The sequence below is a fragment of the Marmota marmota genome, unplaced genomic scaffold, assembly GCF_001458135.2.
Source record: "Marmota marmota marmota unplaced genomic scaffold, marMar, whole genome shotgun sequence".
Classification (NCBI taxonomy): Eukaryota; Metazoa; Chordata; class Mammalia; order Rodentia; family Sciuridae; genus Marmota; species Marmota marmota.
The window spans coordinates 7243366-7268943 of NW_025999913.1; the positions used below are offsets into that span (position 1 = coordinate 7243366).

Genomic DNA, 25578 nt, shown 5'->3' on the forward strand with positions numbered 1-25578 from the left:
CCATGGAAATGCCCATTGGGTGTCCCCTTCTCTTGCTCTGCCTTTGGGTGTGGCCTTCCTAGATGTCAGTCAACCTGTTGACAGCAGACATCAGGAAGCTAGACCCAATCCCCTGAAACCTGACCCCTTGCCTCATTTGAATGGCTTCTTTTCAATAAAAGGGTTCAGCACGTGGTGCTCTCTTGCTCTCTTTCTGTGGACCCTTAAGGTCAGAGGAGCCGCCACAGGACCCCAAAGAAAAAGGTATCCCTGCTTCTTGTGTGGTTATTTCTTGCAGCTCAGTTCTGGAGTGACCCTGAGTGTTTTAGTCGTAGGAACACGACAGTTTAAATAAAGACAAGGGCTGGGAATGTAACTCGGTGGTGAAGGGCTTGCCTAACGTGTGCAAGGGCCTGTGTTTGATCCCGAGCAACACACACACACACACTGATTTGTAAACAGTTCAGTGGTGTGAGTTCAGCTTCCTGCCCTGGAGAGTCAGATTACTTGGGTAATGTGATAGGTCGCTCTTGCCCAAAGCAATGGAACCATTTGATTTTAGACTAGAACTTCCAGATCCATGAGCCAGGCAAGATACACCTTTTCTCTAAATGTTGGTCCTGTATAGAATAAAGGAAAAGGGGCAGAAGAAGTCAGGCAAATGCCTCATTGTCCTTTGGATATTTTAAAAATAGATGTTTATGGACATGTATTTGGGAGGAAGGAAACAACTGGTTGAGATCCTGAGTATCACAATGGTGGGGACACCTGGAGGTGGTGCAGGTGTTTCTGAGTGGTATGGGCTGGGCGTGTAGGGGGCGGCGTGGGAAGGTGGCCTTCATCTTTACACCTGTATCCCCAGACACTTCCACTGTGTGCAGACCAAGGGGAGGTGACTCAGTTGTGACTTACTGCCCTCTGCCAGAATTTGGATGTGTCCCCAAAGGTCGTGTGTTAAAGGCCTGGCCCTAGTGGTGGTGCTATTAGGAGGCGATGGAACTTTTAATAAGTGAGGTCCAGTGGAAGTCCTTAGGTCACTGGAGGAGTGCCCTAAAAAGGGACTGTGGCATCATGGGACCTTGGCCTCTTCCTCTTCTTCCTGGTTCATAAGGTGAGAGATCTCTTCCACCACATGCTCCTGCATGATGTGCTTCTCTCACCAAAGGCACAGAGAAATGAAACTACTTGATTTTGGACTGGAACTTCTGGATGGTGAGACAGCTTGGGCAACTTAGCAAGACCCTGTCTTGAAATGAAAATTGCTGGGGACGTGGCTATGTGGTAGAGTGTTCCTGAGTGCAGTTGCCAGTACTGCAAGAAACGACTGTTTCTACCTGTATATTCTTGTAGTTCACCAAACTTATTTTTCACATGGAAAGAAAGCTTATTTAATTGGACATGATATATAGCTGCTGACATTTAAAGCATATTCAGTTCTTCATCATGACTTCTTTACAATTTATTCCCTTTTTTTTTTTTTTTTTCCTTGTACTGGAGATAAACCCAGGGGAGCTTAACCACTGAACCACATCCCCAGCCCTTTTTATATTTTGCTATAGGGTCTCACTAAGCTGTTTAGGGCCTCACTAAGTAGCTTAGGCTGGCTTTGAATTTGAGATCCTCCTGCCTCAGCCTCCCGAGCTACTGGAATTACAGGTGTGCACCACTGTGCATGACTTAATTGTATTTTCAGTAGATATTTTAAATCTGTTACAATATTAAATGATTACTGAATTTCAGTCGTATCATAGACCTCCATTTCTTTCGCATTCATTGTTGGTGTTTTATTGGTTTCTTCAGGAGGTATTGCAATTCCCTCATTGCTCATAATCCTTATTATGTTCATGCATTTTTGTCTGTGCATTTGCCCTGTCTTGGCCTTTACAGGTGCTCTGTGGCAGGGATAGACTTCACTGTTTAGTGAGCCTGGAAGGACCACTTGGTGACAAGCCTATTGTGAATTCTGTAGTTGGCTGAGCCACTAACTTCGCTCTGATGCTGGGTGAGATCATTGGCTGGGCTTTGCTTTGAGGCAGAGCTGGGTACAGAGATGGCTCTGGGTCAGTATAGATTCCCTGGCTGGGCATCTTGCTGTTGGGGTCTGCAGTTGGGCAGGGCTGCAGGCTGGACTCCAAGGTTAGGTTGTTTCTTTGGATGGGCAGGGCCAGAGGCTGTGCTCCTTAGAACTGTGCAGTCCAGGATTGCCTCCCGGGTGGAGCCCTGGTGTACAGGCTTTTGACTGAGCTGAATGGCAGTTTGACCTCCTGGATCAAGCTGGCCTCGCCTCCTCTTTCTCTGAAATATATCGTGGCAGAAGTCTCCTTGCCTGGGTGAGGTCACTGGGGAGGCTTTTTGGCTAAGTGAAGCTGTTGCTTGACTTCCTGGATCGAGCTGGTCTGTCCCCTTCATTTTCTTGAAATGCACAGGGATGGGCATCTCTTTGCCTGGGTCATTGGAGTGGGCTCTGAGGCTAGGCAAGGAGACAAGCAGTCTAGACACTTAAGCCAGGTTGGAATTCCCACTGTGCTCTGCAGCTCAGCTTCACAGGAGATGCTGGGCTGTGAGGTTCCCGGTTTCTCTAACTGGCACCACAGCTGGCAGGAACTGGTAGGCATGAGCAAGATGCACACCCAGGTCGCCTTGCCTGCTGCAACCCTGGTGGTCTAATCATGCCCTTTCCTCTAATATTTCCTAATGAGGGGGGCTGGAGTGGGCTTCTTGGGAGGCATCTCAGAATGCCAGGGACACTGCACGACTGGCTTTGCTTCTCCTTTCCCCTGTGGAAACAGTGGCCCAAGGACATCTGCCTGGTGGTGTGTTGATACCAGTCTTCAAAGTCAGGATCATTCCCCCAGTGCTGAAGGTGAAGGCCAAGGCAAGGGCAGAAAGTAACAGGAGAAAGAGACACACACTCTCTCCTCTGGAGAGGAGGGAGCCCAGAGCTGGTGCCCCAGGGTGTTTTGCCCTTTCTAAATTTTAGGTTTCCTTTCTTCTCATGCCTTTGTGATCAAAAGGCAGGAAGAGAGCCTTCTAGCGGGTGGTTGCTTGTGTTGGAAAGTGCATGACCCTTTACCTCCCCTGGAGGCTGTTAACAGGGTCCTTGGGAAGTGCTGTCTACCTGTTGCCTTTTCTTTGATAATGAGCTACCTCTCCTTTGCCCTGGTCTCACAGACATGAGGCACAGGGAGCTATGGAGTAGGCAGGGTAAGGCTTCTGTTGTGGATTTTGTCCTGTTCTGCAGGCCCTGTGGTGTCTCAGGCATGTTCACATGTAGTGGGTTTTCAAAACGACGTTCTGGATGATTGCTACTTGAACCTTCTGAGAGGTGATGGGGAGCCTGAGACGTCCTAGTTCAACACCTTGCTGATCCTGCTCGCTTAGGATTTTGTTAGCTATACTTTACTGAGTCCTCTGGCTTTACATTAAACTTAGAAATAATGGGGGTTTTGCTGTCACTGTCGAGATTTGCCATTGTCCTTGAGACATGAGACAAAAGCAATAAAATGAGTACTAATTGAGAGGTACAAATGAACAGTAGGAAAAAAGATGTTTTGTTTTTTTAAGTAGGTTGTTCATTATCTGCTAGAAAATCCAAGACCAACAGCTAAAAATCTATAAGAATAATAAAGTTCTATAAAACAGCAAGGAACAATGGCAACACCAAAAACTAATGGCTTTCCTTCAGTAGCCACAACGTAAGCCTTACTCTAACTACTCCTACAGCACTGTAGCACCCAAGTTCAAGCCTCTCCATGGTTTACTTGTTTTTGTTTGTTTGCTTAGAGCTCTATAGTTATACATAGTAGTTGGGATTTTCTACTTGTTTCTTAAGCTTCTAATTGGATTCCTTATTTCCATGCTTTGGCCCTATGATCATTCTTTCCACAGGCAGAGGTGTACGTGAAGTGTAGTTAGACTCCTGCACTTAGAGCCATTCAGAAGCCTCTCAGTCTGTGACATCCCTCCTCTAGTCTCTTTATAACATCCTGTTTTCTTGGGGCTGGGGTTGTGGCTCAGTGGTAGAGCGCTCGCCTCCCATGTGCGAGACCCTGGCTTCGATCCTCAGCACCACATAAAAATAAATAAGTAAAATAAAGGTATTGTGTCCAACTACAATTAAAAAGTAAATATTAAAAAAGGTCCTGTTTTCTTCTTAGCACTCTGATAATTTGAAAATATGCAGCTTCTGTGTGTCTAATTCCTGCCTGAGGATATGTTCCATGCGGACAGGGAGACCCACCCTCTTGTTATTTCCATACATACTACATTAGGAGAAAGCCACATCAGTAAATATTTGCTGGAGAGATTGCTTAAATATTTTTAAAATGACAATTTTTGAATAGCTATAGATTTACTGAATACCTGAGACAATTTATTCAGAACTCCTAGGTACTTTGCACCTAGTTTCCCATTGTGAACATCTTACATTATAGTATGTTGCATGTTACAGTTAATGACAAGTCCTTTTTATCTAGAGTCTATATTTCATTCAGATTTCCTTAGTTTTAAACTAATAGTTTCCCTTGTGCGTACTAAGCACCTGCTCTATTGCTCTCCTGCTGACCTACACCCAGGCCTAATATCCTGCTTCTCCTCAGGATCTGCTTCAGGGCACCACGTTGTATTAGTTTCTGTTTCCTAGGCTCCTCTTGGCCTTCGCAGACTCTGCGCACACACACTTACTACTGCTTTGAAATCTACCTTTAAAGTCTTTTTATTTTAGGGCTGGGGTTGTGGCTCAGTGGTAGAGCGCTCGCTCTCACATGCAAGGCCCTGGGTTTGAACCTCAGCACCACATAAAAAATAAATAAAATAAAGGTATTTTGTGCAACTACAACTAAAAAATAAATATTTAAAAAAACCTTTGTTTTAGACTTTAATCTTTAATCTTTTTACTTTTTTTTTTTTTTTTTTTGTATCAGGGATTGAACCCAAGGTGCTTAGCCAGTGAGCTTCATCCTCAACCCTTTTTATTTTTTGAGACAGGACCTTGCTAAGTTTGAACTTGTGATCTTCCTGCCTCAGCCTCCCAAGCCTAGCTTTTTACTGTTTGTTAACTCTATTTGAGCAAAAAGCTCAAATTTAACATATTCAGTATGTATGCCTGATTTTCCACAAATGGATCAAGTGTGTAGTTTTTTTTATCTCAGACCTGTTTGGCTACACTTACATGTTTTAATATAGAGATCTGTTATTGTCCATTTTGAAGGGTTTTTCATTCCATCTTTTATTTTTCCATTTTAAATAATTGAGTGCTTAGAATATTCTTGACTTTTAAGTCAATTGATATGTTATTACATTTTAGTTTAGTAATATTGTGGAAAGAAAATGTGGCCACTTTGGAGAATTCAGTTTTTGTGGCTTACTATAGGGCCACATTTTTGTGAATGCTTCACGTGTGAGAGAAGAGCATGACTGGGTGAGGGTTTGTGTGCCGTATGCCTTGGACAAGCTTCGCTCTGTTGTTCATGTTCAGGTGACTGAGATTAGGCCACCAGCTCTGTTCTCTGGGACAATCCCCCCCCCCATTCTGATCATGGTCATACAGTTTTTTCCCCAAACTTATGAGATCTTTGCCTTATATATTTGTATTGCTTTAATATTTTATTTTGGAAATTTTCAAACTGGCTGAAAAGTCTCAGCAGTTCTCATAAACACCCTTATGCCTTTCCCTTATTTCACCAGCTCACCAATAACATTGCCACATTCTCTCTCTCTCTCTCTCTCTCTCTCTCTCTCTCTCCCCCCATCTATAAACCAGATCTTCCAACAAAATATTAGCAAATCTGAACCTATATGTATATAAAAAGAATTGCATACCATGACCAAGTGGGATTTTACCAGGCATGTGAGGTACATTTGAGAATAAATTAATGTAACCCAACATATATCAACAGATTAAAGCTGAAAAATCACATGATCACATCAATAGATGCAGAAAAAAGGATCTGGCAAAATTGCACACCTTATTCATAACAAGCTCCCCTCCCCCACTACCAGAGATGAGGAATAGAGGAGAACTTTCTCAGTTTGATAGAACATGTCTGTAAAAATTCTACAGCCAACATCATACTTAATAGGGAGAAATGAGATGTTTTCCTGCTAAAATAAGAAACAAGGCAAGGATGTCCAGTCTTACCATTTCTTCTCAGTACTCACACCAGAAATCCTAGCTAATCCAACAAGACAAGAAAGGGAAATAAAAGGTGTACTGACTGGAGTGGAAGTAATAAAACACTTTTTTCTTGTAGATGATATGATCATCTGTAGAAAGTTCCAAAGAAACAACAAAGAAACTCCTGGAACTAGTAATTATTAGAATATAAGATTAATATAAGAAATCAGTTGGTGTCTTACATCCCAGCAATGAACAATTGAAATCCAAATTTAAAAATGCAACACCATTTACATTAGCACCAAGAACTCCCACATACACACCTATGTATAAATCTAACAAAACATGTACAAGATCCGTATGAGAAATACTACAAAACTGATGAAAGGTACCAAAGAAGACCCAAATAACGGAGAGAGATTCCATATACATGGCTAGGAAGATACAAGGTGAAAATGTCGGTTCTTAGCCAAGTTGATAGACTCAACCCAATGCCAGTCAATATTCCAAGTAAGTTATCTTCTCGATGTTGATAAACTGATTCTAGAGGTATTACGGAGAGGCAAAAAGCCCATGATTATCAACACAATATCAAAGGAGAGAAACAAAGTCAGAGAACTGACAGTATGGTGTGGTATTAATGAGAAGAAAGACAGGCAGATCAGAACAGAATGAAGGGGGCCAGAAATAGACCCACATACCTATAGCCAATTATTCTTTAACAACAGAGCAAACTAATTCAATCGAGAAAGAATAGGCTTTTCAACAAAAGATGCTGGAACCAGACATTGATATAAAAAAGAAGACACAGAAACTTACATTGTTTATAAAAATTAACTTAGAATGAATCAGAGATCTATTTATATAAATGTAAAATACACATCTATAAAAACACCAGATGATAACATCACAGAAAATCATAGGTGATCTTGGGTTTGGTGAATGACATTTTTTTTTTTTTTTTTTTTTTTGGTGGTGCTGGAGATTGAACCCAGGGCTTTGTGCATTCAAGACAAGCACTCTACCAGCTGAGCTATATCCCCAGCCCTGGTGGTGATATTTTAAATATAGCATCAAAAGTACTTATCCATGAAAAAAAATTGAAATTTACTAAAAATAAAAACTTCCTCTTTACAAAAGACACTGTCAAGAAAGAAAAGCCACAGACTTAAGAGAAAAAATTGCAAAAGACATATCTGATAAATGACTATTTCCCAAAATATAAAGAGAACTTGAACAGAAAATGAACAACCCAATTTAAAAACTAGCCAGAAGATCTGAACAGACGCTTCATCAAAGAAGATATTTAGATGGCATGTAAGCATGTGAACAGATGCTCCAAAACATGTCATTAGGGAATTGTGAATTAAAATAACAATGAGACACCACTGTATACCTATTAAAATGACCAAAATCTAGAAAAATGACACCACCAAATGCTGTCGAGGATGTAGAGCAACAGGAACTCTCATTGCTGGTGGGAATGCAGAAAGTCATAGTCATACTGGAGGACAGTTTAGCAGTTTCTTACAAAACTAAACATAGTCTTACCACACAATCTAGCATTCATGCTCCTTGATATTTCCCCCAATGAGCTGAAAATGGATGTCTACACAAAAGCATGCATGTAAGTGTGTATAACATCTTTATCCAAAATTGCCCAAATCTGGAAACAACCAAGATATTCTCCAGTAGGTGAATGGATAAACTGTGGTACATTTGTTCATTGAAATATTATTCAGTGATAAGCAGAAATAAGCTCTCAAGCTTATTGGAGGAACTTTAAATGCATATTGCTATGTGAAAGAAGCCAATCTAAAAAAGTTAACATATGATTCCAACTATATGGACTTCTGAAAATGGAATGGTTACTAGAGACAGTAAATAGATCAGTGGTTGCCAGGAATCTGGGGGGAGGTAGGGAGGGATGATTGGGTAGAAGTGTTTTAGGGCAGTAAGCCATTCTGCATGGTACTATGATGGTGGATACATAACATTATACGTCTTGTCAAAACACTTAAGAATGTACAACATGAAGAGCTGACACAAAATATGGATTTCAATTATTGTGTCAATATTGGCTCATCAGTGTAACATGTACCACAGTGACATAGAGGTTACTAGGGCATATCCGAGACAGGAGGAGGAAGAGGGGATACATGGGCACTCCTTTGTACTTTCTGATGAATATTTCTATAAACAAAACTGCCCCCCCACCCAAAAGGCTACTAATAAAAACAGCAACATTTAGGTCTCAGGGTATAAAATTTTAAAATGTAAAGAAAATACTAGTTAGCCATATTTATTTAAATATCTATTCAGAGTTTTAGTTTTTCAGAAACAAAATAATTTTTATTAGCTTTGGGACATTAAAACTTTACATATAACCGTTACTGACAGGTATGTTGCCCTTTAGATTTCAGCATGAAACCTGAACAGTTGAATCTTCTATACAAAAATATCATTATTTTATAATGCCTTTGGATAATGCCCACAATATTAAACCAGTTACATTAACATTTGTTACAAAGCCATAAAATACATAAAAATGTCAACAGCTGATAACATTATTTTTGAAAAGGAATATACAGTACTAATGTCCAGTCCATAAGGTGGCAGGTTTAAATAGAATAGCCCCCTAAGTTCAAAATGTCTGTTTTATATACCAATTTGAGAATAAAACTAAGAAAAAAAGCTGTACTAAGTGAAACCACTGCTATGGCAACTGAATCCATCTGCTCTGTCGAGCGAACACGAAGGTCAAAGCCGAGTCAGTGGCCTGCAGTGGCAAATGCTGCTTTGGGGACCGGCTGGCCCACTTCATCTTTGCCTGTGGTAGGAACATGGAAAAAAGTATTCTGCAAGTCAAATGAACAAGCATCAAACACATTTCAAAAACTTTCTTGATGCAATGACAAGAGAACCTTGACGTGTTCAATGTGAAGTCATTAAGCCACTGGGTCAGACACGCCACCAACTCACAGCCCTTGTGTTGGTCAAGTTCAAACAATGGGCTTTTTCTCCACTAAAATCTAGTGGAGAAGACATCTTCTATGTTAAGTGGAAATTTATTTCCAAGGAAACATACTGCTCAAGATTGGAATTGTCATTGAGCTCATAGTGTCAAAGTAGAAAAAAAAAAAAATTTTACAGTCCTGCCATTGCCAAAGTGGGAGAGCAGAGCAGTAGCCAAGCAAGACCCAGAACTGACAGCTCACAGCAGTCTGCCTCACCACCAGGAAAAAACAAAATAAAAAACCTCTCAGCTGAATCACTGCAAAGTTATAAAATATCACATTGCGAGGCCAATATACAACAAAGGAAAATCAACACTTGAAACACTTATTTTCTGGAGGCATTTTTTAAAAAGAAGCTTCTTATTGTACTTACTATCTGTTAATTTGTAGATCAAATACTTGATACTTTGGCAAATAGTTTATTCAATACTTTGTAAAGTCCTACCCACACAGCAGCACTGTGGGCAACGATGCTAAGAAAATGCATTTCGTTTCCAGGAAAGAAAATAGGAGATGATTTTTGCTCTTTGAAGTACCCACTATTGCATATTTCTTCCAGATCTCAGTAGAAATAGACATCTGTAGACATTTCCCAAGGTCAGAGACTTGCACATACTCTGTGGAGCAATGCTAAGGGTTCTCACCAGAGGTCCTACCGGTGGCCTCCGTACTTGGCCACCCAGTCTGTCCTCCCGTGCACTGAAGGGACTGGCTGTGCACGATTCAAGATATTTAGATTTTTTGCTGTAGGATTGTAGGTAGGTCCTGAAAATGGCCCCCGGCCAGTTTTTGTGTTCCAAGCATATTCTGAAAGAAATCAGAATCAGAAATTAGAATGTTATTCATTTGATTATCAAATTAAAAACAAGTCAGTTCATGTTCTCATTTTATGGGAGAAATTCAAATTTACCTTTAAAAGATTAAGGTTTGAGATTTTTTTTTTTCTAATTTTAAAAGCAAAAATTGTAGTAGTACAGTGGCACTATTAGGATTTTCGGTAGCTTGAGAGCTAACGTTTCTGATTTATCATTCTGCTGCTGCTCTATTTCCAATAGTTCACATTAAGACAGGCAACATTCAAGAAAGAAAAGAGATTCCTGGTTCAAAGTCAGTGAGCAGTACCCACAATGCAATATTCAAATGCAGCATCATTACAGAAAATATATTTGGAATTGTGGGTCCTATAAAACCTTGGCTTCATGGAAGTACCCATATAGGGTCCTATTATAGATTTTTTTTAAATGAAAATATGATTTCTAGAATTAAACTTCATTTTTCTTTTTTGGGGGCAGGGTGACGATGTCAGGGTTTCTCTCTGTTGCCCAAGCTGGCTTCCAACTTAAGATCCTCCTGCCTTAGCTTCCCAAGTAGATGGGATTATAGGTGTGCACCACCATGCCTAGCAAAAAACTTCATTTTTTTTAAACTGGGAAAATTATGGGTCATAACACAACTCCCTTAAGTGATGACATGTTCTAGAATCCCAGACCTTTAATCACAAGTTTTGTTTTATTTATGAATTTGACTGCTTAAAAATTTGCAAAAAAATTCAAATCTGCTAAATACTTGTTATCTCAACAATTGATAAGGTAAAATTGCTTAAACATCTCAAATAAGTGACAAAACAATAAGTCATTTTTACAGAGAACATTCTTCTCTTACCCCTTCCTTACTTCAAATTAGAAGCCAGTTTTCATAGACATTTTACCTGCGGGATGCTCAGTCTTTCCATTTGGGATTGAACCTTTTCACACTGACTAGTAGCTGCCATTCTGGGAGTACACTGAAATGAATCTAAGCATTTGACACGCCTCACCTGAGCATTATCAGATCTACTGGCATGGTTTCCCTTGTTTTTCTTACACTTTACTGTAACACTGGGTAGCAGGAGCAAACCATGTGAGTACGTGGCTCTAACCTCAGCTTACAGTGAACAAAGCATGAGTGCAGAATGCCCTGGACCAAAAGCTGCCCTGACCACTGTGTAGACTGGCTGGGGCCGGAGGCCAACAGCTGTCCAAATGAATGGGCTGTTGGGTATTTCATCCCACTCTTAGGAAGTCTAATCTCTCAAAGTCATTCAGAAGCTGGCTAAAAAAAAGCAGGGAAATATGTAAGGCACTGTGTTTTCCAAGAAAAGCCCTTTCATTGTAATCAGTGGAACATAAAAAACATCAATCAGTTAAATGATCAGACTCACCCAAGAGGGCCACAGGTCAAAATGGCACCGTGGGCAGAGCAGAGAGGGTGTGAGGCTGGGAGCAGAGGGAGAGGGAGAGATGATAAGCCTGCCTGATTCGGGGAAGGGGAAAGGGAACATGGTCTTAAGATAGTGGGAGAGGTTCCTGGGTTAGAAGTGAGGGGTTTGAGAAGTGCCAAAAAGAAAAGCCTTCTTCCAGGTCTCGACAGCCTCTGTCAAGTCCTAAATGCATTTAAGTCCAACTGTGTTCAGGCCGACATTTTTTAAAAACTTCTTAGAAAAGGAAATCATTTGCCAAGAAACTGGAAGTATTGAGATTTAAGATTCCTTTTCTAGAAATCATAGTGTTTTGGGACTCAAGCACCCTCAAGAAGAACCCAGTAGCTGACAACAGAGCCCAGATATCACCGCAGGGCCAGAAATGCCCAGCTGGACCATGACCTGCACGTCACGGTCTCCCAGGAGCCGGGCAGTTAGCCCCATCATGTCGGGCTGTATGTTTATTATAAAAATTGCATTTGTTCTACCAAGGGCATTTAACTTTTGTAGAAAATGCAAAAGGGGTTACAAAGAATTTTATCAATGCCACGATATAAATCAGATATAAAACTTCTGTACGGTGAAGACCATGGTGAAGCGTTTGGTAACAGAGCTAGTGTACACAGAGTGCTTAGCCCAGGCCCTGGGCACCCATTGGTGCCTGTATAAGAAGTCACTCCTTGCCATTCTGGTTGCTACTTTCAAAGCAGGGGATGAGGATGTATTAGGAAGTTTGTGGGGAGAGATTAGTTTGACTTTTCTTCTCAAAACTTGAGGGTGAGGAAGAAAAGCAGAGAGGGAGACTATGAGAGGAGAGAAAAAAGTCGAATAAATATGGTAATGACCTGGTTTTACTTTCTTGTGGGAAACTGCCACCCAATGGGCAGACTGGAAGACACGTCTCCTACAGAACAGTGTTTTCCTAAGTATTTGCCTGGACCACTTGAGAGTGATTAATATTTACTTCTTTTTGTTTTACCTCTCCTCCTATCACCGTCTGTAGGAAAATAGGATAAGCTGAGTAAATGAAGAGAGGAAAAATTATGAGAAAGTATTTACTTTAAAAATGAAAACAGGAATACACATGCTAATCTGAGAATTAATAAATATATAAAGGCCTTGAATATCTTATAGATTTTTTTAAGACCCACTCAATTTCTAAGAGCAGGTATCCAGATAACAGAATGCTTTGACATGATTTTCTGCTTTTATATTAAAAATTACTGCTAAGTCATGGTGAGTGACTCATTGAAAGGCTGACTTAAATATTTGAGGAATTCTAAAAATGACTGCTATATAGAAAATGTTTACTTGTATAGATAGATTTTGTTTCAGCAGAGAGGTAATGGAACAATTATTTTTACAGATAAAGCAACTGAGTACTATTTAAGACTTTACAATATGGTAAGAAAAAGTTAAAATGATTTAGTGTTTTTTTTTTTTTTACATTTTGAGCTGTAATAGTGTGAACTTTAAAGACTGGAAATTTGAATCCATAGTTTCAATATATGATCCTGGTTAGTTTAGGCTGAGAATACTCTGGGGGTCAAATTGTAAATGAAAGGACAACTTTTTTTTTTTTGTTGTTCCAGGGATTGAACTTACTTAGGGACACTTGACCTCTGAGCCACATTCCTAGCCCTATTTTGTATTTTCTTTAGAGCCAGGGTCTCATCGAGTTGCTTAGCGCCCCACTTTTGCTGAGGCTGGCTATGAACTTGTGATTCTCCTGCCTCAGCCTCCCAGGCCACTGGGATTATAGGTGACATCTAGTATCTTTACCCAACTTCTGATTATCTGCTTATGCTTATTTTAGGTGCTTCACTAAGGATATCTATTTTAGATTAAAATAATTTAGAGAACATTCATAGCCAGATCTGGGGAGGCTCAGGCACAGATTTCAAGAGTGAACCTCTGCACATGGCTGTCATATGCCATGCCACCAGGAAGCATGTGACTCAAATGTGTCATTGTAGAATGGAGGAACAAACCCTCCCTCACCTAATGCTGCCGCCCAACAAAGGCCAGGTGGGAAGGTTTTGCCACATGGACTCTGTCCTCTGAGGGAGCTGCAGAGACGCACGCTACTGACCAAGCCTTTGTTCTGTGCCAGGGGCGTGGGCAGGAGAGCGCTGACCCATGCCTCCTCTCACATCCTGGCGTGTGGCAAGGCCCGCTCTTCGCAAATGGACAAGCCCACTTGTTTCTTTTCTTTCTTTTTGTGTGTCTGCATGGTACTAAGGATTTAACCCGGAGCACCACCCCTGAACTACATCCCAGCCCTGTTTTTATTTTATATTGAGACAGGGTCTTTGCTAAGTTGTAGAGGCCGGCTTCCTGTTTGCAGTGCCCTTCCCTCAGCCTCCCAAGTCGCTGGAATGATAGGTGACAAGCCCAGTTTCTGTGCTGGCTCCACCAGGGGTGTGACCTTGGGTAAGTAGCTTAGGTCAATTTCCTCATCCATAAAGAGAGCACCACACCCCCTGGTGGCTTTGGGGACTAAATGACAATTCCACAGAGCCCTTTGTGCCTGGCAGACAGTAACCACTTAATTAGAGGCAGCTCTTCTTTTAATTATTAGACTTTCAAACCATATTGTTAGAAGAAAAACAGAACATTTTGACAAAACCAGCTAGAACTCCGTTAATAAGGTGACACTGGTTCAACAGCCTCACTCAGAACAAGTGACTGTATGAACTTTTAAAAGCTCTGCTCTGCTCAGAAATCTCAAAACCACCTCTGAGTCGCTCTTACCTGAGGCTGTGGCACCGAGAGGTGCTAAGTGGATCCTCTGGCCAGCCGACCCCACTTCTTTTTTGAGAAAGGAAGGATTGTAAGTACTGTAACTTCCAAGATTTCCTAGTGGCGTATCCAAAGTTTCAGAGTCAGAAGGTGAATATTTTAGGGTGCCAGAGAATAACTTTGACTACTACCCCCATTACTTCTAAACGTTATTTTCTGAGCACCTGCTATGTTCTAGGCACTGTGCTGCACTTGCCAGAGACTTATTCACTCCCTAGAACAACCCTCTCAGATGTACAGTATACACACTGCGGGTTCTTCAGTGCTAAGAGACTTGCCTGGGTTCCCACAATTAGTAAGGGAATGAGCTAGAAGCCCAAGTCAAGGCCAAGGTATGTTCAGTTCACCCCAAACACACCAGGCTTTATGATGCTAGTTCTCAACATGGGGCTGCATCTCCTGCCAGGAAGCCCTGTCCCTGATGTGTTCTCCCCCTTTTTTCATTTTGTAAGACTCTCAGAAGTGGACTTCTGCTCCTAAGGTTGTTGTAGGGACTGAATAAGATGCATGCAAAGCATTTAGCACAGAATCTGGTATTCAGTGTCCGTCTTCAACATTGTGGTGACCATCACCACTGTGGACCTTTCTTTTCACCTCCAGTACACATTTTGAATCACATTCTTTTACTTTTGGAAGAGAAGTTTGAAGCCATGATGGTATTCAGTAGTAGCATCAGGACACATCAATTGTTCTCATTCTCACCATTGCCTAAGTCCTTACTGTGTGACAAAATTCTATGTGTAGTTGTATCGTAATGCCTAAGTAAACAGGCTTTCCTCCATTTTATAGATGGAGAAACTAGCTTAAATCACTTGTCCCAAACCAGAAAAGCTTGTAAGAGACAAAAGAGGGACACATCAGACACTAAAAGCAATGCAGGAGCAGTTACGCAATGCAGAAAGAAGCTGCTGAGGGAAAAAAATGAACAGAAAGTTAAGTCTTCTTAAATTATTTTGGCTTATTATTTGAAGTCCTGTGAGCCACAGAGTTTTGAGTTGGAGTTAGTGGTTGGCATTATTGAAAACAGTGACACCAGCTCCCTATGAAATCCACCATCTCCATTAACTTGACTGAAATGGTTGCTAATGCCCAAGATAGGAATGTCAGAATCAAAAAAGTATTAAAGGAATACTGGTCACAAGATTAGAAAATATTCTTTTAATTATTTTCAATAGAATTATTTACTTGATTTCTATAAATTGCCATAGTTAATTTAAGAAGACAAGCATAGAGCTTTTTCAGAGTGAGTCAGTCTTAAAATCCCAACTACTAAAGGAAGATAATACAGACGAGAGGAAATGCTTCTCTTTCTTCCCGGCCTGAACCACCTGCTGAAAGCTGGTCACCTTGGCCTGTCCTGATGGGATCGGGTGGAGGATGAGAGGGAAACTAGGCGACAGAGTCAAAGAACAAGCCCAGAAATTACCTTGTGGCTCCTCTAACTTTTCAGGAAAACTTTCATTGCATGATAGTTTTTCGATTGGTTTAATTATGCTTTCTTCTAAAGAGAAGGCAGGTGGAAAGAAAGAGCGAATGGTAAGGAGAATGTTACAGGAAAAGCAGGGAAAATGAATCAGGTGATTAATGAAAAGATCCAGAATGAGCCCTTGAAATGGGAAGAAACTCCCCTGTGTTATCACGGCTTTCATCTGATGCCAGGTGTGTATTTCCCTGAGACTCAAGCTTCATTCTAACTGATTTGTGTAAATGGTTGGTTCTGTGAAAGTCATTTTATATACCCGAGAAAAAATAAGTTAATTACAGGCCCCCAGTGTAAGACACCTCAGCTTTATCAGATGGGTGAGTCTTTTCAGAGTCTAAAAACACTGTGGAAAGTCTAGGTGTGTCAATGTCCAATCAGAACACCTCACTGGACTGCTCCCTCATGAAAACTGCAGTCATCAAACTTGTTCAGTCCAATGCCACCCACATTTTTAAGGGTTCCATACCTCTTCACACACTTGTTGATATGTAAAACTTTTCATCCTAAGTTTAGGAAGAGGATGTTCTTTTTCTTCCTTTTAAAAAATGTTTTTACTTTTGAGACAGGGTCTCACTAAGTTGCCCCAGCTGGCCTTGAATTCTCAATCCTCCTGCCCCAACCTCCTGAGAGTCAGGATTACAGGCAGGCACCACCAGGTCCGGCATGCAAGAGGATGTCACCGCCGGCATATTGTAATTGTCAATATCCACATAAAATCAGTGCATTTCTCCTTCAAATATAACCAATGAAATCTAAAGACCATAGTGATTTCATGCCCATATTATTGATGTAAAAATACATGAGCAAGTTCTTTTTTCACATTTTATATTTTCATTCATACTTCAGCTTCCAGTTTTTATCCAAATATAATTTAGTTTTAAAAGTCTTTAAATTGATCACTCAAAAATCCATATAAACTTGAAACAAAGTCTGAATTAGGTTAGTTATAATTACAATGATTCATTGTACATAATTACTAAAAAAGATGAGTATTATAAATTTTGATAACTAAATATGAAAAGTTTTCTTAGAAACATCTCTTAATAAGAAATATGAGACTTTTTCCAAATAGCTTATGTTTCAGCAAATGAATATTTGTTGTCGGGACCTCACGGGATCCAATACCAGTGCTACTTCTCTGTCTCTGTCTCTGTCATTTATGGAGACAGAATCACTGAGAAACCTTTAAACTCAAAAGGGAATGAAGGGTGTTCTGTGACAGCCTTGCCGATATATTCTTTGTACTCTCTTCAAATTTATGGACCAAGAATCATAGCTCAGATAAAAGGATTTAACTACCTGTCAATTAACAACCCAATTAGGTTCTCCTTTAATTTTTAGAAAGCTCAAAACTAGAAACCCCCTGCCATTAGAAAGGATTTGCTTCACAGGTATCTGGGATACTTACTTTCTCAACTCTGACCTCAACATATCAAAGTATCCCTTTGATTGGCACCCCAGATATTTTACATTGGGGGAAATAGAAAAGTCAGAATCTTTTCTCTTGTAAAGCAGAATTCAGAAACACCCCGCCAATAAGGCAGATCCATTTAGGAAGGAACCCAGATGGAAGATGAGGATCTGGCAAATGATTCCCTTAGCACTCTTTGTGCTCAATAGTTCATAAGCTTTGTGTATCCCTTGCACGGCCACACCCATCTCCATTGGAAGAAGGTAGGTGCTGTGTATTTAAAAGCAAACATCTGTAGAAGGCAGACTACGTACATTTACATTTTAAGTCTATTCTTGCATTACCTGCATTACTCCTTTTGAAAGCAAATTCAGCGCCAATGGGTCCCAGAGACTTAGGAAATAGCTGATTATTCCAAGCATATGGGTTTATATTCTTTCCACTAGCTACGAAGGATACATTCTTCGGATTTACACCTTAGAAGAACAAAACAGTCATTTCAAAGATTAGCATGTGATCATAAACTTGAAGGAAAAATACACATGTTCAAACAAAGACTAAACATACTATGAAGAGAGAGAAATTTAGGTTCACGTGTAGCTTTCGATGAACCCTAACATGATCCCAAGCGCTTGGCACACATCTGAGCACGGACAGAACATACTTGCTATAGCGCAAGTAATAATGAACATTTGGCCTTCTTGCTGAATGAATCATAAAAATTGAGGGGGCATAAACATTTTTCTTCAAAACCAAGACAGTTCCAGGTCACTCACTCGCTTTTGTACACTAGGGCAGACCCTGGGGGACAGACATAAAGCTGGAGCTCAGGGCAATCCAGGGACTTCCAAAGCAGACATGAATGGAGCCTGCCAGATGCTTCTGTGTCCATGGGATGTCATCAGACCCACAGTTTATCACCTGTGGACTGGGAGCAGGTGTTAGAAATGTCCTCTGAAAAGAGGGAAGTTGACATTAGTCATGAATTGCTGAATCTATGAAGTCAAGACAAACTTGGGCTCTGGTACTCGAAGTCAAAGGAGGTTGGTTGTTTAACGTGTTTCTAAGAGATTTGAAAACGGGAGTTTGCAGTGGCACTCTTGAGATGCTGCCCGCCGCCTTTGGTGCCCGTGGTGCTGTCATCAGCCAGTGTAGACATCAAACTGAGGACTCCGTGATTTAGGAAGTGGTGACTTTCCAGGCAGTACAGGCTTTTGCTTTTCACAAATGGAGTTCCTGGGAAGGCTTCACAGTTATGAATAAGATACACAATAATTCTGTTTTGAAATCAGAAATACTGAGCCTCAAAAGCCACCTGTCATTGGTTCTCCAAGGAAGCACTCCTGGTGGCTAAATCATGTCCCTTTCTTATAGGATATAATGCCTGTGGATTCTGGCTTCTAATAAAACATTTACAAACAGAATATAATAAGAAATTACCCAATAAATAAGGATGCAGTAGGTAGCAGTTAGTCATATTCAAAAACCTTTACTCAAAAAGAAAAGTGCAAGGTAGAGAAAAATATAAAATCTCTTTAAGTGAACCCGGTATACATAAATATAGTTCCATAAAGAATGGATCCTGAATATTTATTATTTTAATCCAGTTAAACTTTTTAACATCCTTGAATAGTTTTTTAAAAAATAGATACATACACTATTGAAGATAATTGGTTTAATTAAGATAAAGATTACAACTTTATTGGAAATATATCCTAGAATTGTAAATTATTTATCAGTGTATTAGCTTTTATTGGACACCTATATACCTAACAAGAAGAGGCAGACATTGAGATAATTTGATATTACTTTGATGCATATCACATGATGACCATCTCTTGCCTCTCAGGAGATTTTACAGTCAGTTAGCAAATATTCACTGAGTACCCGCCACATGCCAGGCAGTGTGTGTGGCATTAGGGAAAAAGCAATGAACAGAATGGACCAGTTCCTACTCTCTGGGCTCTTACAACCTAGTGAGGGAGACGTGTACAGTCATAATTAAATAGGGAGTTAGCAGTATGCAGATTTTCTGGAAGGATCTGGGGTGAGGGAGGTAAATAAGAGGACAACTGAGTCTTTCTTTTAAAAAAGCAACTTTAAGCTGAACTGTGAATCCTGACCCAGGGGTGGGGAGGTCAGGGAGAGGTGGCAGTTTGGGCTGAGGGCCTGAGGTGGGAGAGAACTCAAGAGAGAGTGCAGCATGGGCGCAGCTAGAACAGGGTGTGGAACGACAGGAGGCTGGAGAGCAGAACAGGGACAGGTCACACAGGACTGTGTGTCATGTTAAGAGGCAAACGCAGAAGTGCCACAGGACACTGAATGAACAGGTGGAGGGAAGAAGGTAAGTGATATGTGGGGGGAGACAAGGATCCTCCAGCCAGGGTTTTAATCATCACCCTAGGTATGTGTATGACTGCACACGTGGTGCGGTGCGACTCTACATCATGTACAGCCAGAGAAATGAAAAGCTGTGCTCCATTTGTGGACAATGGATAGAGATGCATTAGCTGTCATAATTAGAACAACAACAACAAAAGCGCTATGGAGTAAACTGCTCTGCTCGACAGCAGTGGTGACATCAACTGGATCTAGGAGCAGAGGGTGACACCAGAAGGTACCACTGAGACCATTCCATTGCATATTCTATTTGCAACTCCCTTGTGATAAAGAAGTACCTAAGGCTTACAGGGTAAACCAGTGGATGACTGCGGTCCCACTGAAAGAAACAGAGAACTGAATCTCAAAGTCTTGTTCCAAGTACACAGCTGGTCAGCAGCAGGTCAGTAACGATGACGCATGCTTGTGTTCTTTCCCTGAAGGCCAGTGTCACAGATCTGCAAGTCCTTGTGCTATAGTATCATACTGTCCTGTAATCATAGGGTACATTTCTAGAGCTCCCGTAGTCCTAAAGGTCGATGCTTAGTAAGACCTTTTATACTTGGTTTTAGGGTAAAGAAGAGTCCACAATGATATTTTTATCCCTGAAGACATTCACTTATGAAATTAACTATGGATTTAAAATGTCAAGGATTGCTTCTTATCTGGGTTTTATCTTCTGCATGGTTACTGCTTCACAACAGGTGCTCAGTAAATGTTTGTCCAAGTGACTGAACTGAGCCCAATTCTAGTTTCTAACCTCTTCCAGCTTCCGACAGGCCATATTCAAGGTAAAGAATGCAGCCGGGTGACAGGAAAGCTGAAGCTTACATTTTAAGCAATTTTTTGTAATTTTGAGTCTAGTTTTTAAGTGTCAATTACAGCCATACTTCTGACCCCAGGGAATTTGCAGAATTTGTTAGATTTTTTTAGTTAAAAAATAAGTGATCAGACAGTTCTTAGATACCATGAAATATAATCCTGAAAATTACATTAGGAAGCAGAATATGAAAATGTGTGCTTTGGGTCCACTTACCCTCTGCCAACAATTTATAGTAGTCACCCTTCAATAAGTCAGAAGACTGATTTGTAAATTTCAGTCAGAGAAGTGGACTATCTTATTTAAACAGAGTGTATTTCCATGAGACTCTCATATCCCTGCCCATCCAGGCTGAGTAGAACTCTCATGGTTTCAACACCAAACTTTACAAATCTACCGGTACCCAGAGATTACAACACAAGTGTTTTTGCTGCTTTTGAAAGTGCACCCCAAGCCTTGTGACCTTCAGTCTGAGGCCTCTGCCTTCCTAAGGGCTCCCATCCCTGGCTTAGCCCCTCCTCCAGCACATTAGCGCTCCTCCCTCTCGAGGGAGCATCTCCAGCCACCTGCAGACCTGCTCTAGGTCTCCACTGTTGATGTTCCCTGCAGTCCATCCTAGGTTCATTTCTAAATGCCTCCAGAAGGTATCTACAGAGTCTCCAATTCCTCAACTATCACCTGCTTTCAACCCACACTTCAAACAATCTCCCTCCAACCTCCCTTCTAACCTCATCCAGCGCAGAGGGGCCATCTTCAAGACAAAGCATGCCATCTGTGTGACAGGTTTAGATTTCAAACAGTTCTTTGTACTTTTGAGTCTAACTTCCAGATTGAAACTAACTCAAGGTCACCAGGGACCTCTCTCTCCACTGTCAAATTTAATTAGACATTTCTATCCCTCCTTATCCAGCTGCTCAGCAGCCAACTACTCTTTCTGATGAATTTCCCTTTTGGCCTCTGGAAACCACCTTCTCTGGCTTTCTGACCCTCATCTCGCTGGCTGTTTTCTTCCTCCTCTACCTCCCCAGGAAAGCCCATGTTCCCCCTTAGTCTCTCGGTGGGTGATCAATCCTGTCTGGGTCTGTGGATGTATAGACTGCCTGCATGCTGGTGATTCCCAAATCTGTTTTTCCGGGACCTTGGTCCCTCCTCAGAGTTCCAGGCTCTTCTGTTCCACTCCCACTCCACCTCTCCTTGGTCTGTTTCCCAGGCATCTCAACTGCAATTCCCCACAAATGGGAGGCACAGCCTCTTCCCTACCCAAACCTGTTCCTCCTGAGTCCTTCCCATCTCAGTACCTGGCTCCACCATCCACCCAAGATTCAAGCTCCAGACAAGCTCCTTTCCTCTCACTTTCCACCTCCAATCCACCAGCAAGTCCATTTCCACCCTTTAAGTCACCATTCTCTTTCTCTAGGTGACTGCAGGAGCCTCCCAACCCAGCTCCCTGCTGCTTTTCTTGCCCCTGGGTAGTCTATTATTTATACAGCAGACAGTCTTTTTAACACAAACATCAGGTGCCACTCACCTCCTGAAGTGGACCAGGGATAAAATGCAAATTCCTTCCCCTGCCCTAAAGGCTGAATTCTGCTCTCCCCTCAGCTCAGAGAGCTCCTGATGTTAAACCTTCTGTTCTTAAATAAACTCTGTCTTTCAGACCCCTCCCCCTCCCCAGCCTGCAGCCAACTTTGGTTCCCCTCCTCTGCACCATCACTCCATCACTGTTTCTTACAGTGTATGTTCACACACACACACCTCTCTGTCACACACACACACACACACACACACACACAAGATGGTGAGCTCTATGAGAGTAGTGTTTATTTCTCCATCACTGGGAATCCCCAGCACTACAATATACACTACTTGAAATGAGTAAGCCACATAATGTCTGCAACACAGGTATTTTTTTTTTTTTTTAATGAACAAATGTTTTATTGGCATGTTCATTGTTGTAAACAGCATCTGGCATGAAAAAGTTTTACCAAAACCTTTTTATTTTTATAAATTAGATGATATTTCAAAATTTATGTAGAATTGTGGTCACTGTATAGTTTTATTTAGCAAAGCAAAAACTTGCTTATTCTAATAGACTTTTCAATGAAACCCTGTTGACTGCATCAGTCTATACGAAGATGACCTTACTAGCAAATTTACTCAGTATGTTAAGACGTTTCCTCAAAGTTAAACTACATGGATCTACAAACTGACTCTAAAATTAAAATGGGACTTACAAGCATCCTAGAAGATTCAAACTGGAGGTAAATCTTTAAAAATAAATGTACAAATAAAAAAAAAAGAAGCCGCTTAACAGAAAAACCTCATTAACAAGGGAAAATACAATCCTATGGGACCCAGCACTGAGGAACCTCACTGAGGATTACATTTACACAGACTGCTAACTTCTCAATGTACACAAATGTACATAATGAATGATGCAACACAGGTATTTTTAAGAGGCACAGTTAAAAGGGACGTCAACAAAAAAGAAATGGGGAAAGTCAGGAAATGTCTTAGTCATCCAAGAAGTACGTTTGTAAAACAGCTGATAAATGCTATACTTGGCTAAGTGAGAAATCTGTATCCAGCTTTGGGGAGCTTGCAGAGAAGAGTCCTTCTGGGGTCTTAATCCTCCTCCAGAAAATCCTGAATGAGAAACTAACAATAAAGCTACCCTGAGACCAGAGTGGGGTTCTAGAAGCTTCTGTATAGTATCTGCCCATGAGAGAACCATGACTTTCTTGGACTCTTTAGGAACCTAAGATGAAGCATCCTGAGCAATGACTGACAGTTTTAGTCTGATTACAAAGGCATAGTGGGCAAATTCTCATCTCATAACGTAATGACATGAAGATTTTCTGTGCAGAAAATTAGAACTCCAAAACTCTTTTCTCAGTTCAAGAACCAAAATAGAAGGTCACAAATAGCAGTCTTTCTCAAATTTTGACTTAATGAGAATGAATAGGGATTTTAGGTCAAGAATATATTTCCTAAAAAAAGTTTCCAATTTTTCAAAAGGGATCAGATAATGAATAGTAAAAACCTAGCAAATACCATGTTCATGTCTTACACTGATAAAGATTTTACTATAGAGTAAATTTTCTTTTTTGAGGGGGGGGGATACTTGGGATTGAACTCTGGGGTGCTTGACCACTGAGCCACATCCCTAGCCCTATTTTATATTTTATTTAGAGACAGGGTCTCACTGAGTTGCTTAGCACCTTGCTTTTGCTGAGGCTGACTTTGAACTCATAGTCCTCCTGTCTCAGCCTCCAAAGCCACTGGGATTACACGCGTGTGCCACCGTGCCTGGGAGGAGTGAATTTTCTAATCCCATCCTTACAAGAATCAGACTATTTTGATGAGACACTTTTTTACAAGTAATAAACGTTTTATTTTCTCTACTTACCTGGAAGGTATCTTGATTGTTTCAAGTAGTACTGTTTAGCCACTGACGCAGATGACAGTTGGGAATCAGACTTTAGGTGAACTGCAGCAGGTAAGCTCTTGTTTTCCTCTGTGGAGTGGTGGAAGCCTGAGGGTACTGCCTCTGGGAGCCTTGAAAGTCAACAGAAGGTGGCTATAACGCCAAAATCAAGAAGTTCTCCCCTACCTCTCTGCATCCTTTCAAATCAGCCAAAGCGACTCACTTTGAAGGCTGCATTCAGTCCTCTGGATGACAGGAATGCTGATGACATCCCCCCGCTGTATAGAGACTAAGTGGCACACAGAACTGTTTCTGATACTGGATGGTATGTGACACAAAGCTTTGTAACCGAGCAGCAACTGCTTGTGTATGATATGTATCTATATTTACTGAAATTGCTGCACTTTCAAAATGTGGGACGGTGGTGAGCTGGACAGGAAGGCAGTAAGAGCCACTTTTCCATGTAGAAATTGAGGATTTTCAGCTCCCAGGCTTAGCTCTGCCTCGTTCCCAAGGCCATCTTGACCACACAGCAGTACACAAGGCAGCCGTCATTACCTGAGGATGGGCTGTCATTTGTTTTGAGACGCACACTCTGGGTTGTGAGGAGCCTCAGGACTGACCTCTTCTCCTTCACCCTCTGACTGACTTCTTACTTTGCCAGGACCTGCATGTACTCCCAGCCGGTCCCCACCTCCAAGAATCTCTGGCTACTCTCTAGAAATCCACACTGCCACAACCTACTCATCAAGCCACCCGTGGGCAAGGGACACTGACTTGGCTGGCCTTTGAACTTGGGCCACCCCCTGTGTGGGAGCACTAGTCACAGGTAGGACTGCAGTGGAACACCTCCCCTCAGCCACTCTGGTTATGCCATCTAGGAAAGTTCTCCTATTCTCAAATCTGCTCAGTCCAAAAAGACTTCCTTGTCAGAGTGGCCTGCCACAGGCAGAAGTGTGGAGCTCCTGTGGGTGCCTCACAGTGGCACCCAGGACACTCTTGCCTCGTCCTACAGGTCTTTGAAGATCTTGTTCTGCTGTGGTGTATTTGATGGGTTGAGGACAGGCTAAGTCATGTTTAGGCCTTTGCTTAGTACCAACTACGTATTCAATAAAAGTTTACCAAGTATACATGTCTACAGGTACAAATAGAAATATAAATACCTTGCTTTTATTCACTTTTTAAAAGACAACTGTTAAACAAAAGGTGTACACTTTAGTATTTGGCACCCTGTATTCTTGATGGGGAAGCTCTGGTTGTCTGAGACTCTGAGCAGGGAACAGCAAGGCTGTTCACTTCACCAGGTATGTGGGCTCCATTGTGTAATAGGTGGTGTGGCATCAGTGAGGGAAAACCTTGGGTTTGAATTAAGCCTCATCTGATCTTTGGTAAGTTACTCAACCTATCTGAATATCAGTGCCCTCTTCTGCAGAGATTTTTAATGGAGTAAAAAAAATTATGAATAACCCAATGCAGTGGTGCATGCCTATAATCCCAGCTACTTGGGAGGCTGAGGCAGGAGAATTGCAAATTTGAGGCCCATCTCAGCAACTTAGGAAACCCTGTCTCAAAATAAAAAAGGATGTAGCTCACTGGTTGAGTGTCCCTGGGGGTTCAGTCCCTGGTACCAAAAAAAAAAAAAAAATTATGAGAAAAGTTTAGGGAAATGGTATCATATTATTAATAATAACCATATGCCTAAAGTTGTATAGGACCACTAAAAGGTACCAGAAAATAAAAATGTGGAAGAAATGCCCACATGAGCATTTTATTGTCATACAGTTTTTATTTTACTAAAGAATTTCAAGAGAAAAGGGATCACTGATGTTGAGAAAATGAACCAATTGTTCCCTTACAAGAATCAGGCAGATTCTAGATGTTAGCTTAGGTCTTGCTTCAGACCTTT

General features: G+C 41.2%; 2 protein-coding genes across 6 annotated transcripts in view; one reads left to right on the forward strand and one right to left on the reverse strand.

Annotated features, from left to right (window-relative positions):
- LOC107149245 (transmembrane protein 14C) overlaps positions 1-25578 on the forward strand; it is a 64244-nt gene that overhangs the window by 8723 nt on the left and 29943 nt on the right. The window lies entirely within an intron of this gene.
- Positions 8055-25578, reverse strand: part of Mak (male germ cell associated kinase) — a 60356-nt gene continuing 42832 nt past the window's right edge. For 2 of the 4 annotated variants that reach the window (XM_048799782.1, XM_015494007.2), the window contains exons 11-14: positions 23655-23803; positions 17391-17522; positions 14105-14209; positions 8056-9918 (exon numbers count right to left, since the gene is read on the reverse strand). In XM_048799782.1, the coding sequence (XP_048655739.1) occupies positions 9764-9918; positions 14105-14209; positions 17391-17522; positions 23655-23803 (541 nt within the window). In that variant the 3' untranslated portion in view covers positions 8056-9763. Of the gene's footprint in view, positions 9919-14104; positions 14210-15578; positions 15654-17390; positions 17523-23654; positions 23804-25578 lie in introns of all 4 variants that reach the window. The other 2 variants (XM_015494004.2, XM_048799783.1) reach the window with 2 other exon arrangements.